The sequence below is a fragment of the Pezoporus flaviventris genome, unplaced genomic scaffold (assembly GCF_033815535.1).
Source record: "Pezoporus flaviventris isolate CSIRO_AGI_PZ_B2104156 unplaced genomic scaffold, CSIRO_AGI_Pfla_v1 ptg000037l, whole genome shotgun sequence".
Lineage (NCBI taxonomy): Eukaryota > Metazoa > Chordata > Aves > Psittaciformes > Psittacidae > Pezoporus > Pezoporus flaviventris.
The window spans coordinates 16,752,194-16,768,380 of NW_026892585.1; the positions used below are offsets into that span (position 1 = coordinate 16,752,194).

The 16,187-nt window shown below is 39.6% G+C and overlaps 1 protein-coding gene across 2 annotated transcripts in view; it reads left to right on the top strand.

Moving 5' to 3' along the window:
- Positions 1–16,187, top strand: part of CREB5 (cAMP responsive element binding protein 5) — a 254,291-nt gene that overhangs the window by 40,831 nt on the left and 197,273 nt on the right. For both annotated transcript variants that reach the window (XM_061464839.1, XM_061464838.1), the window contains 3 exons: positions 640–711; positions 3,784–3,877; positions 12,773–12,894. In XM_061464839.1, the coding sequence (XP_061320823.1) occupies positions 658–711; positions 3,784–3,877; positions 12,773–12,894 (270 nt within the window). In that variant the 5' untranslated portion in view covers positions 640–657. The remainder of the gene's footprint in view (positions 1–639; positions 712–3,783; positions 3,878–12,772; positions 12,895–16,187) is intronic.

Below are 16,187 nucleotides of genomic sequence, written 5' to 3' on the forward strand. Positions count from 1 at the left end.
ATGTTTCCTCCTTGGGTTTCATTTGGGACCTGGGAGTTCTCCCCCAGGCTTTAGCACAAGGTTACAGGGCTGGAATTGCCATTGGGAAGCTGAAGTTTTAGGCAAAACTTCATTTTTCAAGCTCCTGAGGCTCTAGTTGACCTTTTAAAGGATGGGGATGAAGAGCTATCTTGTGTGTATAGAGAGCATGTATGTAATGTGCTGAAGTTATTAATATCAAACAGTATAGATGAAGAACCACAAAAAGTGAAGCAGGAACGGAAGGAGGAAAGGTAAAAACCCTTAATCTGAGATATTTCTGAGCAGACACGGTCTTATCTAATAACAACACTGAACATATGTTTTTTTTCGGAGGCAGATTTCTGCTGTGAAAGCCTAATAGGGTGGGTTTTCTTTTTTTTTCCTTCCTTCAAAGTAAATATGTGCTCAGGAAGAAGTAATAAGAACTGAGACTGCAGGGAGCCTGCTGAATATTAGCAGATTTAGTACTCCAAGGATGAAAACTTTGTTTTGGTCTGTTTGGGGAGTTTGAAATCAAAGCACAAACTGTGACAATTGTATGTTGCATGTATGTGTGAAGTTTAGAACGTATATATTCATAGGTTCCCTTTCTTTCCCCCTCCCCCTTTTAACATGTAGATTTATGAGGAATCAAAGATGAACTTGGAGCAGGAGAGGCCTTTTGTCTGCAGTGCCCCAGGCTGCTCACAGGTGAGTGGAGTCAGCGGTGATATTAATTGAGTCCTCAGCACTAGCTCTGGCTTGTATAATGCCTCCTGATATATTAACACATGTCTAATAATAATGTGTGTGTTGGGATTTTTTTTCAAGTCTTCCCCCTTTCTCCCCCCCCCCATTCCCTCCTTTACCTTACAAGGTATTATTACAAAATATTTAAAGCAAATACAACAGATAGATAGTCAAAAGTGAGTTGGTAGAAGTACTTCTCCAGCTGCCTCTGTGCCTTCCCTCATCCCCAGGCCTGATGTTTCAAGACCGATATTGCAAATTCTTTTAGTGGTTAGCAAGAGAGAAAGAGAGGACACACTAGACAGGGCACATTTGTTTGTCTTCTACTTAGATGTATGATGGAATACAGTGTGTTTCTTATTGGATGTGGTAACCCTCCTGCTTTTTCTTTTTGTGTTTGTTTAAATACTTAAATACAATTCCTTATTAGCCCCCCCCCTTTTTTTTTCTTTCTGACATCTCCTTACAAAATATTCTGTATAGAAAATGCAGCCTGTAGATAAATTCTGCCCCAGCATGTACATTTGGGATTCCTGTTGACTGGTGATGTGCCATGTGTCTCCGAGGCTATAATCTGACTTGTAACAGTAGATGTTTAATGATCTTAAAAACCTGAATTGACAAGGATTTACCTGCTAAGATTTTGAATTGGGATTTGTGTGTTGTTTCAGTGGTTTTGCAGTGGTGAGGGAAGTTTCCCCCCTGCAGCGATGAAGGAAGTTCCACATGTGGCACTTCTCTCCCTAATTCAGATAAGTGACGAGTTTGTGAATAAAATCTTCAGGCAAGGGCTTCTTTTGGGCTTTTTGCCACAGGCTTCCTGTATGCATCTGATTCAAGTGATTTAGCCTACCCATTTCCCAGAGCCCTCCTCTCATAATGAGGGTAATATTTCCCTGCTTTAAAGGTATGTTGGGAGTTTTCAGCTGGCTCATATTTTTACAAGACTTTAGGTTCTTCTGGTGGAATTATAGGTGGTTGTTACTGGAGTTTAGATCCTGATTTTGCCAAGAGCTGAAATAAGGAGAGGGAGAAGCCTGAGGTCTGGGTAACAACTGGCTGAGAAGCTTTACATTAGAGTGCATCTTTTGGACTGTCCTTTTGATTGAAGATTTGTCACTTCAGATCTTGACACGCAGAATTAAACTTTCACCATTCTGTCACAGAGGTAGAATAAAAGTATCTGAGTTTTATAGTCAAGTTTTATTTACCTTTTTGTTGAATCTTAAATCAAACTTCCACTCAAATCAGTGATCTTGGGTGTTTTCATGGCAGCTACTAATTTCCTCAATGGAGGAGAAGCTGATCCAAGCAAGTTCATTTAGGTGTTCAGAAAAGAGGAATGGTTGTATGCTGGTACAATTTGGAGGGACAAGAAGTGTAGGTGAAAATAATAATTTCTCATTTCAAGACATGGCCTCCATTTATTGTAAATGAGGACTTCACAGAAGTGCACAGTGTAGTGCTGCTATCGAACTAAGCTGTCTGGTGACTGGCTTCTCTATCAGCCAGTGCAGATGCGTACTGAGGGCTGAGGAAACTGACCTTCTGCATAGGGGAGAAAGCAGACTTGCAGAAAAGAGTCTGGGCTAGAGGAACAGCTTCTCCTCAGTTGCCCCATGCCGTCTTTGAAGCTGGCTGATTTCACCCTGAAGACAGAGTGTGGCATCCGTGAAGGAAAAATCCATTTCCACAAGAACAAAACATGGGTATTTTTTTCCCCTCACAATTTCATTGAGCAAGGTCTTTCACATATTCCTTTTGTTCTTAACATAAATTTCTAGTGCTGCATTTCTTCCAGATGAGTAAGCAATGAATGAGGATTTCACAGTGAGGAAAAGGTCTTTGGGATTTTATTTTTTTTTTTCCAGAGTATTCATTCCCATTATTTATGCTTCTTTGTCTATGGGCTTAGAGAGATTTTCAGAAGGTGTAACATACTGCAACTATTTATACTATGGCCACAAGCAAATTCACTGAGCCAAGAACATACTGTGTTGAAAGCATTAAGTCACTTTAACTCTGTTGTTGCCAGTTTTCTACAGCCTCACGTGTACCTGTTGCTTTAAAAAGCTGCTTTTAATTTTTTATTTTTTTTTCCCCTGAAGCTTGGTGATACAATTTTTGGCCTTTTGCTACTCCTGAAATAACCTTGCTAAAAGCGTTACAGAGCGGAGGTCTGTGTATGCACCTCCTGGTGAAGGAAACCTAACAGAACCAGTCTGCTCCTTGAGCCCAAGTACTTGAACATGTCCCTTTGTGTTATTCAAAAGAAGCTATTCATTGTTATCAGACTGTAAAACAAACTTAGCACACTGATTAGTTTCTTGCAAAGCACATCTCTTCACCTTCTCTGCTTGACAAAGGAAAAGAATTTCATTTAGTATCATAAAGGGTCATAAGTAGCTGTTATGTCCTGAGCATCCTTGCACTGCCACTTTGAATCAAGTCAAAGTGTCAGAGGTTTCCAAAAGATGCATTTTGCCTGAATACTTTTGTGTAGGGAAAAGCTGGCTTATTTGATTATTTTTATTGCTGTTCAGCAGCTACAGATTGCAGAAAGACACAAAAGCAGAAAAATCCAGTAAAGTGATTTAAGATATGCTGCATTACTTTGCTTTTGCCGTGGGCTAATAGCATATACAACAGCAGTTATCACAGATCCTCAGGCACGTGGTGACTTGTGAGCCGGTGGTAGCTGGAGTGGGTGTTTGAGACCCTTAGAATTCAAAACTTGGTCTGCAACCTTTTCAGGCAAATGCATGACACCTTGCAGTTTGCAACCTCATAGAGCACTGCAGCAAATAAATTTCTAAGTAGAGTACAGTGATTTGTTACTCATGCTCACTTGCATTTTCAAATATTCTGTTCCTGGTGCCATTTGGACGCATTTCTAGCTGGATACATTTCTTTCTCTCTCTCATTTTTAAATTCTGTCCAATGCCAAAAGTTTATTAGAGAATTAAATTCTTCTTTGTTTTTTTCCTTTTTTTTCTCTCTTCCTCTTTCTCTCTCTTTCTGTTTGCCTGACAGCGTTTTCCAACAGAGGATCATCTGATGATTCACAGGCACAAACATGAAATGACTTTGAAGTTTCCTTCAATAAAAACAGATAATATGTTATCAGGTAAGAAGACATGAATTCAAGAGTCAAGATAACTATTTAGATGATGTTGAAAGCATGACTCCTACTGGAAAGCTACTGGCCAAATACCACCAAGATTGGTTTTAAAAAGCCTCAGCTCCAATTAAATAACAAGTAGAGATGGAATAAACTAGGATGCCTATCTCTGAACAAAAAGTTGCCATTCTTATGTCTTCCCACAGGTTTGGCATGAGAGGGAGAGAATTCTCATTGCTGAACCTCAGCCATGCTGGCAGCTCTATCACTGACTCCCGTGTCAACATGCCAGTGAAATATAGGCACTTAAGTGCATGTCACCTGAGAGCCCAGCAGTGACCGTGTTAATGAAGTGCATTTGTACTGTTCCTACAAGACTAGCTACTTAAGTTTGACAGGCTCACTTCAGCAACTGTAATAGGCCACATCATATGAGCCACCTTTATTGTGGCTTAAGACCTGCCCCCTGTAAATAGCCATAACCAGAAAGGTTAACCAGTGGGTAATATCCAATACTTTTCCTCTAAAGGTAACTAACTCTCCCTGCACTTCTCTCATTATACACAGAGGTTATTTGGTACTATGTGTAATTACATCTTTCAGTTTCTTATGTAGGTTTTTCTTATATAGTCTTTTTGTGCTCTTTTCTGAGTAACCACACATCACTGGCTTGCTGGCGTTTGGAAAGTGCTGGGAAAAGTCAAGCTAGCCTTAATCTCACTGCTTCTCTCCTCTCTTATTCCTTTTCCTGTGTATATTCTTTGGGCTGTAGTAATATTAAGAATAATATCACTGGGATTTTTCAGGTTTCAAAGTAATTGTAGAAAAAACCTATGATGCAAATGTACATATGTTAACCAGTGTTTGATATTTATCTTTCAAAATGGGCTTCTTCAAGGTAAATTGTGCCATTTTAAGTGAAAGTACATGATGACTAAAGGGTCTCCAGCAGACTAACTCTTTTATGGATAAACAACTTCCATTTTAGTTGAAATTTTAATTGTGTATCAATGGCTTGCACATATTTGAGTTGGTTTTGTTGTTTTTTTTTGTGTATTTTTTTTAATTGGGACTTTAAGAACCACTGAGAAATCAAACAGACCTTGTCCCAGATAGAATTTATTTCTCTCTTACACTTATAAATGCCATAGTGGACTAAGTTTAGAAAAGGACGGTACACAGCACATGGAAGAGTAGGGCTTGTAAATCACCTGTGTGCCAGCTATGCCCACAGAATCCTGCGTTTGCAAGCAAAAGTGAGAAAATGCTGCTCTTGCACTTGGTCATGTCCTCTGGCAGTGAAACTGCTTGAAGACATCTATGCTGTGGGCACATTCACCCTGTGAAAGTGCTGGCTTTTGTTACAGCTTTCTGTTTGGCAAGGCTTTTGCTCGGGGCAGTTTCTAAGGAATATATTCTGTCATCAGGAGTCCCCTGGGTAGAATACTCTGTTTATGTTTGACAACTGCTATGATTTAGCTGTCCTGCTCATTCCAATGGGTTGCTTTCCCAGGCAAAAGGCTTTGACTGGCTTCCACCACTATGACCATTACTGGAGTCCCTAGACCCAGAGTTAACTAACTAAGTATAAAGAAATGCAGAATTTTGTAACCAGAAAGGCTCCAAGATTGCTCCTGATGGATGTATTCTTTGTGCTTTGTGCATGACAATCCTCTGTAGTAATAAGAGAGTAAAAAGCTGCAAGTACATCTGACTGCGATGGCTTGGAACCTGGTATCGCCATGCATTGATTTTTCTTCCTGTGTTTGTTTCGTGGATTTGTTTGGCATTTTGCAGTCCTTAGTTTGGAAGCATCATAGATCATCTGCTCTCTGCAGGGAGACATTGAAAAATTGTTGTTTCATTACCCACCAAAACCCTGGGGAAATCTAAATACCTTAAAGTTTAAGATGTTTTATTCTTGGATTTCATAATGAAAAATTAATGATATATGGGGAAAAGAGACAGACTTTTCTCTTAGACATTTGTCTTCATGTCTTCCTTCTTGTTTTTTGCATTTTTGCTTATTTGACTTTATTATTTTTATTTTTTCTGTCATCAGTAGGTTCAAAGAATTGCAGCAGCAATTGCCCTGTAATAAACCAGGTGCTGTGTTAGCACTGTGTTTTTTAACCCTCTTTTCCTTAGGCTGCCTAGCAGCCAGACTTTCTCCTTTTCTCCAGTATGTTGCATACTATCTCTTAATGTGTTGTGTTTTATCCAGTCATTATTAGTAATTATGCAAAACAGTGGGCTGTATGCATTCAGGTGACCATTAGAATTATCTACTCTGTTTACAGTCTGGAATCAGCATAATATCAGTAATATGTAACACACACTTAATCATATCTTCTATAAACTATTACTGGAGGTAGGCGCTAAAACTGAGGGTCTGTTGGTCTTGTACCAATGTCTTGGCAACTAAGCAAAATACTACTTTGGAAGTAGCAACTTGTTTCTTGTGTGAAAGCTGTGCTGAGGTCTGAAATACCAATTTGTAAGTGAGAGGCAAAGTTACATCGTATGTAAAGTTACATGTTAGGTAGGGAGCGTTAACATTTAATAAACATGATTCTGTAATCCGATTGAAACTATTGGTGTTATGCTGCTTTATCAGGTATGTCTACCCAAGAGTTGCCTTGTTATAAATTAGCTCCACTATATTTTCTTCCATTTTTTTCATGCTGTCTGAAGAAGAATAAGTTTTATTACATCTGGTGACTCTAGGACTAATTCAGATACTCCAGGTACCTGCATACACTAAAGACCTTTCTGTTCTTTATATAAATGGAAGGGAAGTCTGCTGAAGGCATTTCATTAAAATGCAAGTGATTTTTTGATTGGGTAATTTGACACTTTTTTCTCTCTTTTTTTCTCTTTTTTTGAATTAATGTTACTTGTTCCTTTTTTTTGTGCATGTATATATATAGATTTTTTTTTTTTTTTGCCTGTTAGAAAGTCTTGATACAGGTATGGATAGAGAGTCACTGATGGTTTCCATTTCCATCTTTCCTAGCCAAAAAAGAGCTGTTTCAGATAACACAGAATATCTTCTGTAAGTTCTGCATGCTAGTCATCATTGCAGGAAACTTTGTAGCTAGGTTGATGACATAAATATAATATTTTTGCTGTTGTACTAACTGAAGATTGCATTGCTTTGAAACTCTGTAATACATTGTGTGTCAAAACTTTTTTGTTTTAACACTGAAATAATGTGTTAATGCCTGTGGGACAGATTGTTCCTTTCCAGGTAAGTATTAAAAGCCACACGGAACTGAACTTTGGGAGCTGCGGATATTGGAATTCCTGTGGTATCAAGTTTGGGAAGGGGTGATACCATACCATTGTTGGAGCGGGGGAAGTCCTTCCAAAAGTGCTGCTAGCAGATGCAGAATTATCTGTAAAGAAACCTTTTTTTTTTTTCACGATACAATTTACTGAAAGCCAAACCAATCTAGATTTTTGGTGGTAAAGCAGTGGAGATGATAGAAACATCCTTCTCTAGATGAAAAAGTATGTGTGCTAAAAGTAGTGCAAATGTATTACTTTTCCCAGGCAATGCTTGTTTCAGCGAGGTAACATACATAATCCTTAGTTTGCTAAATTTTTTCCTTCTTGTAGTTTACTCAGGGAGGTTTATCTAGGCATGAATTTTGTGGAATGCAAAATGATTGGATATAAGGACAAATAATTTTGTTTGATTTCTTGTTTGCTTCTAAAATGCAACTGGTCAGGTTCTGAGTAACCAGAAGACATTATGGATGTGTAGGACTCAGTATGTGTAGCCCCAGAAGAAGTCCAACCGGCACTTCAAACAGCGCATCTTTAAGCTCATTTGTGAGCCCCTGGGTGAGGGCAGTTCCACCAGGTACAATTAGGTGCGCCTCTTACTCATCTCCTCTTCCATCACCTGCTTGAGGTGTTGTGACCTTGAGATTCTCGGTGATCTTGGACAGTAACCTGTCAAATTAATAAAGAAATTCTCAGGTCATTCTTTTTTCCTTGTGGCTACTTGATGGGCAGCCCTGCAAATTTCAGTGCTAGCCCTATTGCTCTGACTTTGTTTTCATTGTACGAAAATATAACATGGGTAAGTATAGAACTTCAACAGAGCCCGCAGCTGAACAAGCCAAATGCCTGTTATTACTGCACATCAGACTAAACTTTTCTTTTGAAAGAAGAAGAATCAAATTACACACTGTGGAGCTGTGCTGTTGGGTAGCTTTTACTGAATTGGAATACTATTTTTCTTTTTTTAAATCGAAGCTGACTTCACATAACTGTCTTTTGGTTCTCCAGGGACTTTTAACTGGTATCATGCATTAATGTTTTCATTTGTGCTTTGAGGGATTAAATTCTAGGATCCAAGCTAGTTTTACAAAATGCATTCTAGATGATTCAAATAAACTCTCTCTATAGCAAGCTAATGTTGCATTTCCTGAGCTGTTGTTTTCAAAGCAATATATTGAGATTAATTGTCCTTTCTGAGGCTATTATGTCTGTAATTACCCCTCCCCCCCCCCCCCCCCCCCCCCAAGAAATTGCAATGAAATCCCCATGCAACACCAGTCATAATGAGTATATAATGGAATCTTTTTACTTTACTGAAGACTTCAAATTCCCATTGCCTTACAACATACATTTTTCAACTGGTCTAGAAGATCAGGCATCACTTCAGACATTGAGAACAGGTTCTCAAAACAGTCAGCAGCCAAAATGCACTCAATATATCAGATTCTGGTCAGAATCTGATTGCTGAGTGCTTCTGAAATCCTCTCTTACAAGATACAGTAGGTTAACTTGTGATCTGCACAGGTGAGATCATTTGATCTTGCTCCGGGTCTTTTATGTTATCTATTTACATTATTGATGTTTATTTAAACTCAGTGTTTCTTGCAGCCTTTCTGGACATGACTGTGTCATTAGAGAGGCAAATTATTTACCTAAATAATAGGCTGAAGAGAGTATATATTGCGTAGTCTGAAGCTTGACAGGCTTGTTCAACTTGTGCTAAAGGCAAGATACATGTTAACTTCCTAAGTAATTGTCAGATGACACAGTTTCACTTCGGAAGTGACAGCTGGCTAAAGGTAGATACCTCAAAGCATAACAGCAGTTGGGGATGGAGAGATTTTTTCATGTTGAAGTACGGGACTGGGTTGGAATGGCTGGTCAGTGTAACAGCCAGATACCTAGGGTTAACCCAGACAGACCTTTATCCCAAGCTGCCCAGTCCAAAATGCAGCTTGTGACATTAGAAGTGCTGGGTTGTATGGATAAGAGTGTGCCTGCAGGACAGCTTCTTACAGCAATGTGTGTCCTCAGCAGGAATGCTGAGCACGGTGCTAGATCTGTCTGAGTTTTGGTCCAGTTGGGTCTGGCATATTCAGTTTCTGAAGTACAACAAATCAGAGCCCTGTTCTCAGTGAGCCTGCAATAGTTGTGGGCGCTGGTGATAGCAACAAAAGGTTTGTTTGTACCAACAGGGAGCACTGAGGTCAGGCACAAGCTGTTGGAACTATTAATGCATTTTTAAGTGCTGAGAATTAGGAATATTTTATTAATTCTGGGAGACCTGAATATGCAACTTATGCTAGGGTCTCCTTTGTGATACTGTTCTCAGTTAAACCACAAAGGCTTGCCTAATGTAGGTTAAAGGGTTACTGTGATGTTGAGAGTAATGTATTCTGCTACCCCTTTGCTCACCTCCTGAAGGAGAATTAGTGTTTTGCAGAGGCAAAATAGCTGGTTTCCTGAGGAGCAAAGAAAGCTCACTGGACTTGGTAGCCCTACAGTCCTGAAATCAGCAAGTGTAGTGTATTTGCAGTATAACTACTGTAATATGTAAAGTCTCAATGTTTGAAAGTCTGGATCTTTATCAGTTCTGCTCTCATACAACAAAGAAGTTCTGTGGTTGTGGAAGGTGGTTTCTGTGGATGTTGAAGGATGAAGTATTTTAAAGTAGAAAGGCAGCTCTTGTTTTGCATCTGGCTGAGCTGGCTTCCAGGAGATCTGTGAATGGAGTTTAGGCCAGGTGGTTGGTGGTGTGTTCCCTTCCTGACTGGGAGGAAAGGGGGGCTGCCTGTTTTAACAAAATCTGCTTGTGAATTCCTGTCACTGCATTCTGGATCATAGAAACTATAGTAACCATATGGGGAGACTGAGGTAGTAATTTAAGATCACCATGTCAATATGTAGGTGGTGTAAAAGGTGTCATTAATCTATCAGTGTTGATGCTTTTAGATAATAAAGTAGTGGATTGGAAAGATCAGCTGTAGGCAACACATTTGATTATCTCAGACTGCTTTTAGTGCAGAAGATATACTTTCACCATGTACAGAAAAAGCTGATGAGGCCTTTGTGCATTTGAAGTCACATTTGTGCTCTGGGTTGCTTGTTTTCACTGTTACTTCACTGAGATTATTTTTGTCTGTCTAACATTCATGAAATAGATGCTGAACAGATCTGGAACTTCAGCTACATGTGCCTAAGCGCCACCTTGTTACCCATTAAGATGCTTCTGAGCTAATATAGCTGTTGTAGTAATGCTTGATTTCTGTATCAGCTGTGTACCTTGATGGAAAATAACAAAACCTATGTTAGTGTCTTCTCTTCTGCTCTGTCCCCAGATTTTCGACTCTGGAAAAAAAATAGGATTTTTGATTTCAGTGAAAGTGGTGCCATCAACTTTTTAATGAAAACCTGGTTTCTCATTTTGGTGATGAAATTGGTACCTTGCTTATTTGATATGGATATACCACTTTGAAAAATAAAACGTTTCCTGTATTTGCCTGACATTCAAATGCTAACAAACCCTTTATGTCCAGGGAAACTTGGCAATGATTCTCTTGGTTTTCCTACAAAATAGTTGCGTTGCTCACTAAAGTAATATTTAATCCTTTTTGGAAATCAAATATATTTCTCCTGCTTTTTTAGTGCACTTTATTTCCAGCACAAACTCCAGTCCAAAGGCCAACACAACCCTGGTGTAAATCTACTGAGTTCAGTGAGGTTACCCTAGAGACTGGTTTGGCGCTACTTTGTTTAGTATATGAACCTGTAACGTGCTGAGTGTCCTCAGCTCCCATCAATGTCAGCACCTCCTTGACTCAGCTCCTTGTGCTAAGTTCTTTCAAGATTCTTGGAAAGTCTTATGTTTCTGACTCTGGTAACACAGTAGTTAGCTGTGAAAACTAATAGATAAATATGTGTGCATTCCCAAACACTTGAGTTTTGTTTCCCTTAAGCTCACACGTAGGATGCTCAAGCCAAAAGAAATAAAGCAGAATTTTAACTTTAAGGACTTGCTTTTTATGTTACACCAATATGTTCCATCAGGAATATAAATGCAAATGGATGTGTCTGCCCATTGATTACTTGAGAAGCTCAAAACTGCAGGGCCACACCTGACACAGGTGGTTTTATAATGGAGGAGGCTGATGTTCCCTCTTAGTTTCCAAGTGAAAACTGCATTTCTATTTGTATGCACTGCTTTTGTGCTGCCTTTTGTTTAGGGCTTGCTGTGTGTTTCTATGCTGATCGAGGGAGAAACATTAGAACTTGACCCAGCTTAGCTAGGCGCAAGAAACCAATTTTTTCTTCTCAAACTCAATGAAGTGGGAAGAATTTTTTTTTCAATTTTTTTTTCTGAGGTCAGAATTGGCCCAACATGGGCCACTGGGATTAGTACGACAGAGTTTTCAGTCTGTGAAGAATGAATTTCAAACAATAGGGTAGTTGTCAATGATTGTGCAGAAGATTATTTTTGAAGAGAGTGAATCCAGTCTTCCCATAAAATTAGGCACAAAGCAGCTTGAGCTGGAATGGGGGCTGGGGAAAAAGGAACCAACAGGTAAGAAAAGAGGTTTTTATTATCTTTTTTTTTTTTTTAAATGTGTGTAAAGCTGATAGGATCATGTATACTTTCCCCTGCTTCTGCTAATATGGCTCTGTACTGTAATTTTGAGGGGGAGATGGGAAAGGTGAGGTGGAATAGTTAAGAACTTGCCTAAGAACGAATGGAGGTGCCTCAGAGCTGACTTTTCAGGAATTCCCAAGTTCGGTCTTGAACTTTCACTCCCTGAAGAAGCACCAAGGTCATCACTGAAAATACAGTCCACAGGGCAATGTAGCTCATCTATCTGACAGGTTTTTGAAGAGGTGGGGGGAATACCTTGTGCTGCCTGGTGTTAGAGAATCCTGTCCTTCCCCACATTATTCCTGAGAAGGCAAAAGAGTTCCTAGAGATGAAGGCATGCATTAAAAATATTTTGACTCCAAATCTCTTGGCTTACGTATATTACACTTTCAGGTATAAAACACATAAGGATGCTTCTTTGTGGTCAAAGTTTAACATTTCATAGGTTTTTCTAAATGTCATTTAATTCTTTCAAAAACTCTGCTAGAAGCAGACTTCTCACTGTGGCTAACTTCATGGGTTTTGCAAAGAATGTGTATGTTTGGGGTGGTTTTCAAGCACTTGAAGGTGTTAACTAACGTGTATCTGCAGCAGTTACCTGTGTGCTGTGATGTAAATGTGATTTGTGATACGCACTGTTCATTATTTTGCATGCACCTATTGTTGAAGGTTTATAATCAATTACGATGACCACTTGCACACTTTAAGGTTATACACTTCTGTTATGTGCCTTGTGAAAATCTGGCCTGTTGTCTTTCTGGTTGAATGATGAACAGTGCTGTGTGTTTTCGGACACTGCTGGCAAACACTGGCTGTCTGCAGTGCATTGTGTTGAAATCCAGTGCTGTGTGGTTCATTTTTAATGATGGTGTGGTAGGGGTGGAGAGGTTATCTAGAGCCTCTCTGTCCCTGGAAGGCAATATAATTGTCTCCTCCTCCTTTTAGTATTAAATACCTATGATCATTTCTTGTCATATTCTTAGATCAGACTCCTACACCAACACGCTTTCTGAAGAACTGTGAGGAAGTGGGCCTCTTCAACGACATCGATTGCTCCCTAGAACACGAGTTTAGGAAGGCACAAGAAGAAGAGAACAACAAAAGGGTGAGTTTGAGCACACTGAATCCTTCCTCCTGTTTTTATATTCTTGAAATATTAAAGGACATGTTTCAAGATCACTATCTGCGAAAGCAGATTGAGCTCTGCTACCTGGTAGTAACCTTTTGGTTAGAAACTAGGTGGCACTATACGATGTGACATACTTTTTAAACTATTGAAACAGTTGACAAATATAAACCCCCCAAACCAGAAAAAACCCAGCGTTACATTTTGAGAAGTGTGTAACTGTGTTTGCCAGGGTTTGATTCCAAGTCTCTGCTTTTAAGTAAACTGTAACACAAACCACACACCTCTTGAGGAAAAGGCTTGGGAAAATTATATCATCTTTGAAGTGAGGACTGCAAACTTGCTCAAATGCATTACAGGGAAATGTGGAAAACGAAGGAGCATTTACTTAAGAAAAAAAAAGGAAAAAAAAAAAAGTTTTGCTCTTTCCTCTGCAACATGATGGGGCCCTGGATTTATTTGTCATCATTACTGTTTCTGTATTTCTCATAAAGTATTTATGTTGAAGGGAGAAACTTTAACTTGTAATACCTAGTAGATAATGTATCCCATTCCCAATTAGTATTCTTCTAGTTTTAGTATTTGTAAGTTTTGGTTGAATGATATATTTATACGTGGTTAAGTGTACTCTTGTGCCCAAAGGTTGTTAAGGTATTTTGAGAGATCCCAAAGAACTGTTAAAATTTTCAGGGAATTGTAAAACAGCTTAATGCACTATGGAGGCCAGCAAGAGCTAATGCATGAAATTTTAACTTTTCAAATAAGATCCAAAGTTCTGGTTGCTTTTGAGGGCTAAAACACGAGTAATGTGCAACTTCCTACATCAGCATATTGCTCCCTGCAGCCCTCCAGTAACCTGCCCACTGCCTCCCCTTCACAACGTTCCCTTTGTGTTTCTGTTTTCCCCTCTCCCATTTCTGTGGCTCTTGGAAATTCCTGTGTAATGTGTCCCCTGCCAAAGGAGTTCCCCAGTTATTGAACAGTGTGTTATTTGGCTTAGTTCTCACGGTAATCTCTATTTGTCTAATTTGAACATTAACCGGGACCACAGACTAGAAGTAGGAAAAGGCTGCTACGAAGCAGCTATGGTGCTGAAGCCAGAGGGGACTTTTTCTTAGCTTGCCTCAGCATTATTTTCCCTTTCAGGGTGTCTGTGCTTCCAATTGCAAGGGCTTCCTCTGTAGGTCCTATTTTTTATGGCTCCTGTATTGTCATTTCCTTTGCCTGTTGGTGATTGCTATCCAACTCAAAATTCATACACGCGAGGCATTTGTGCTGCTGGGCTTATGAAAGCCCTGGAGGTAGCAGCATTTAAAGATCTTGAGACCTGCAAAGTAAAGGCCAAGAGGGCTTTTTTTGAAAAAAGAAAAAGAGGTAAAGCTGGTTGCTGAGGTACAGAATGGGATGCAAGGCTTGTAAAAAGAAGGTGGGAAGGGAGTCTAGGAGTTGTTTGGCTTTGGCTTCATAAGGAACGGAGTCCAGGGATGGTTTATTTGTGGCTTGTAAGGAAAGAGACTGGGAAAGGTAGAAGAGAAGAGGGGAGAAACAGCAGCATGGTATGCTGAACAAAGGAAAGGAGTGTCCAAATGTGAGAGTCCAAGTTTTGGTCCAGGATTGGGAAAATAGCCCTGACTGCCCTCACAGCTTTGTGTGCAGGATGAATGTTAGGAAACAGCCACGTAATAGGATAAGTGTGTCTAATTTTGGATTTAGCTTGTTAAAACTTGTGTCTTATGTGCTGCAGTGGGGAGTCTTAGGCAGAGTCAAGGGGAACATTTCTGTACGCTGCTACTTCTTCACAAATGAGAGGATTCCTAAGCAGTTCTTTCTGCATGGTGTTTATTTTGCACAAGTGGGAGGTGAGGAGAAATCTACTGATGTAGACTTCTGCGCAGTTAGCCACAGATTGCAGTTCTTGATGTTGCAGAGTCCATTTCAGTTTACAAGTGGTCGCTGCATAATCTGATTAAAACCTAGACAAAGGCATCAAGTTTCCTGATAATTCCAGTTGTTTGTCAGCCTCTGGAAGTCTTATTTTGCCATTCTCCTACCAGACCCTGCAGCTGCCATTGGTGATCTCCAGAGAGCAAATGAGTGATGGCAGGAAGGGAAATCATAAAAAAAAAAAAAAAAAGGGGGGTGAAAAAAAGAAAAAAAAGGGAGAAAATCTGACTAGCTGACTAACCTGTAACATTTGCTCTGTGTTTCCAATTAATCTGCTGTATGTACATTCTTATGTTATCCACTGACTGTCAGATAGGAATCTGAAGCAGGGCTCAGTAGGGCTTTACGCAAATGCAAGAGACAGAGGCCATGACAGAAAGGGACTCCTCAAGCCGCAGCTATTGCTAACAAAATGCTTCTAACAGCCTGTCCCTAGAATATGAGTGCAATTTAGCTTTAGCCTAATGGACCTACTGGACCTACCAAGCCTTGCAGACTAAGACTAGCTGCATGGAAATCTTACTCATGGCTCAGAAAAGTAATCCAAAAATATTTTTGGTTGTGTTAATTTCTCTGGACTCTGAGAGAAATACTTTTGTTTATTTTAGCATATTGCTGTGGCTTAGCACACAGCTTGATGCTGAAATCTTCTAAGAGAAAAACACTCATTCTCTTTTTTTTCCTCCTTGAGTCATCATTTGAAAACTCAAAGGATAAAGTTTAATTGGCTGCATTATTTCTTTCTTTTGTTCTTTTTTTTCTTCTGAGCAGGAGCTCATGGATAATCCATGAGAACTTGCTGTGATTAAGCTGGTTATGTGAACTGGTGACATTCCAAATTAACTGTGAAGCACTGAGCACACAGTTTCGGGAACACCGTGTGTACCTTTTCTTGTAAAGGTAGTATTGAGAGGAAAGCACTTGCATGAATATCCCAGCTGCTTATCTGGGAACAAATCGCTTAACAACTTTATGCCATATTTGCTCATGTGTTAAGTGGGAGTACTCTATCTTTCTGCCTTCCATACTTGATATGTCCTATGGTTGTAAACTCATGCGTCAAGGACCATCTCTTAGAGTATATGTTGGTTAGCCTCTGCTTGGGGACTGAGTGGATGCAAGTAGTAATAATGCTGATTACTTCCAGGATCTAAATTGAAATGAGAAAAATAAAGTTATAAATGGAAGTGAGATTGTCAGTTTGCTTGGCTCCTCTGTTGCCTCTACCATCAAGTATTAGCTGCATACTTGCAGCTTTCTCATCAGCTTGAGAAAGTCGTACTCCTTAAATGCAAAGGATGCTATAGATCAGCAACAAGCATACTGAT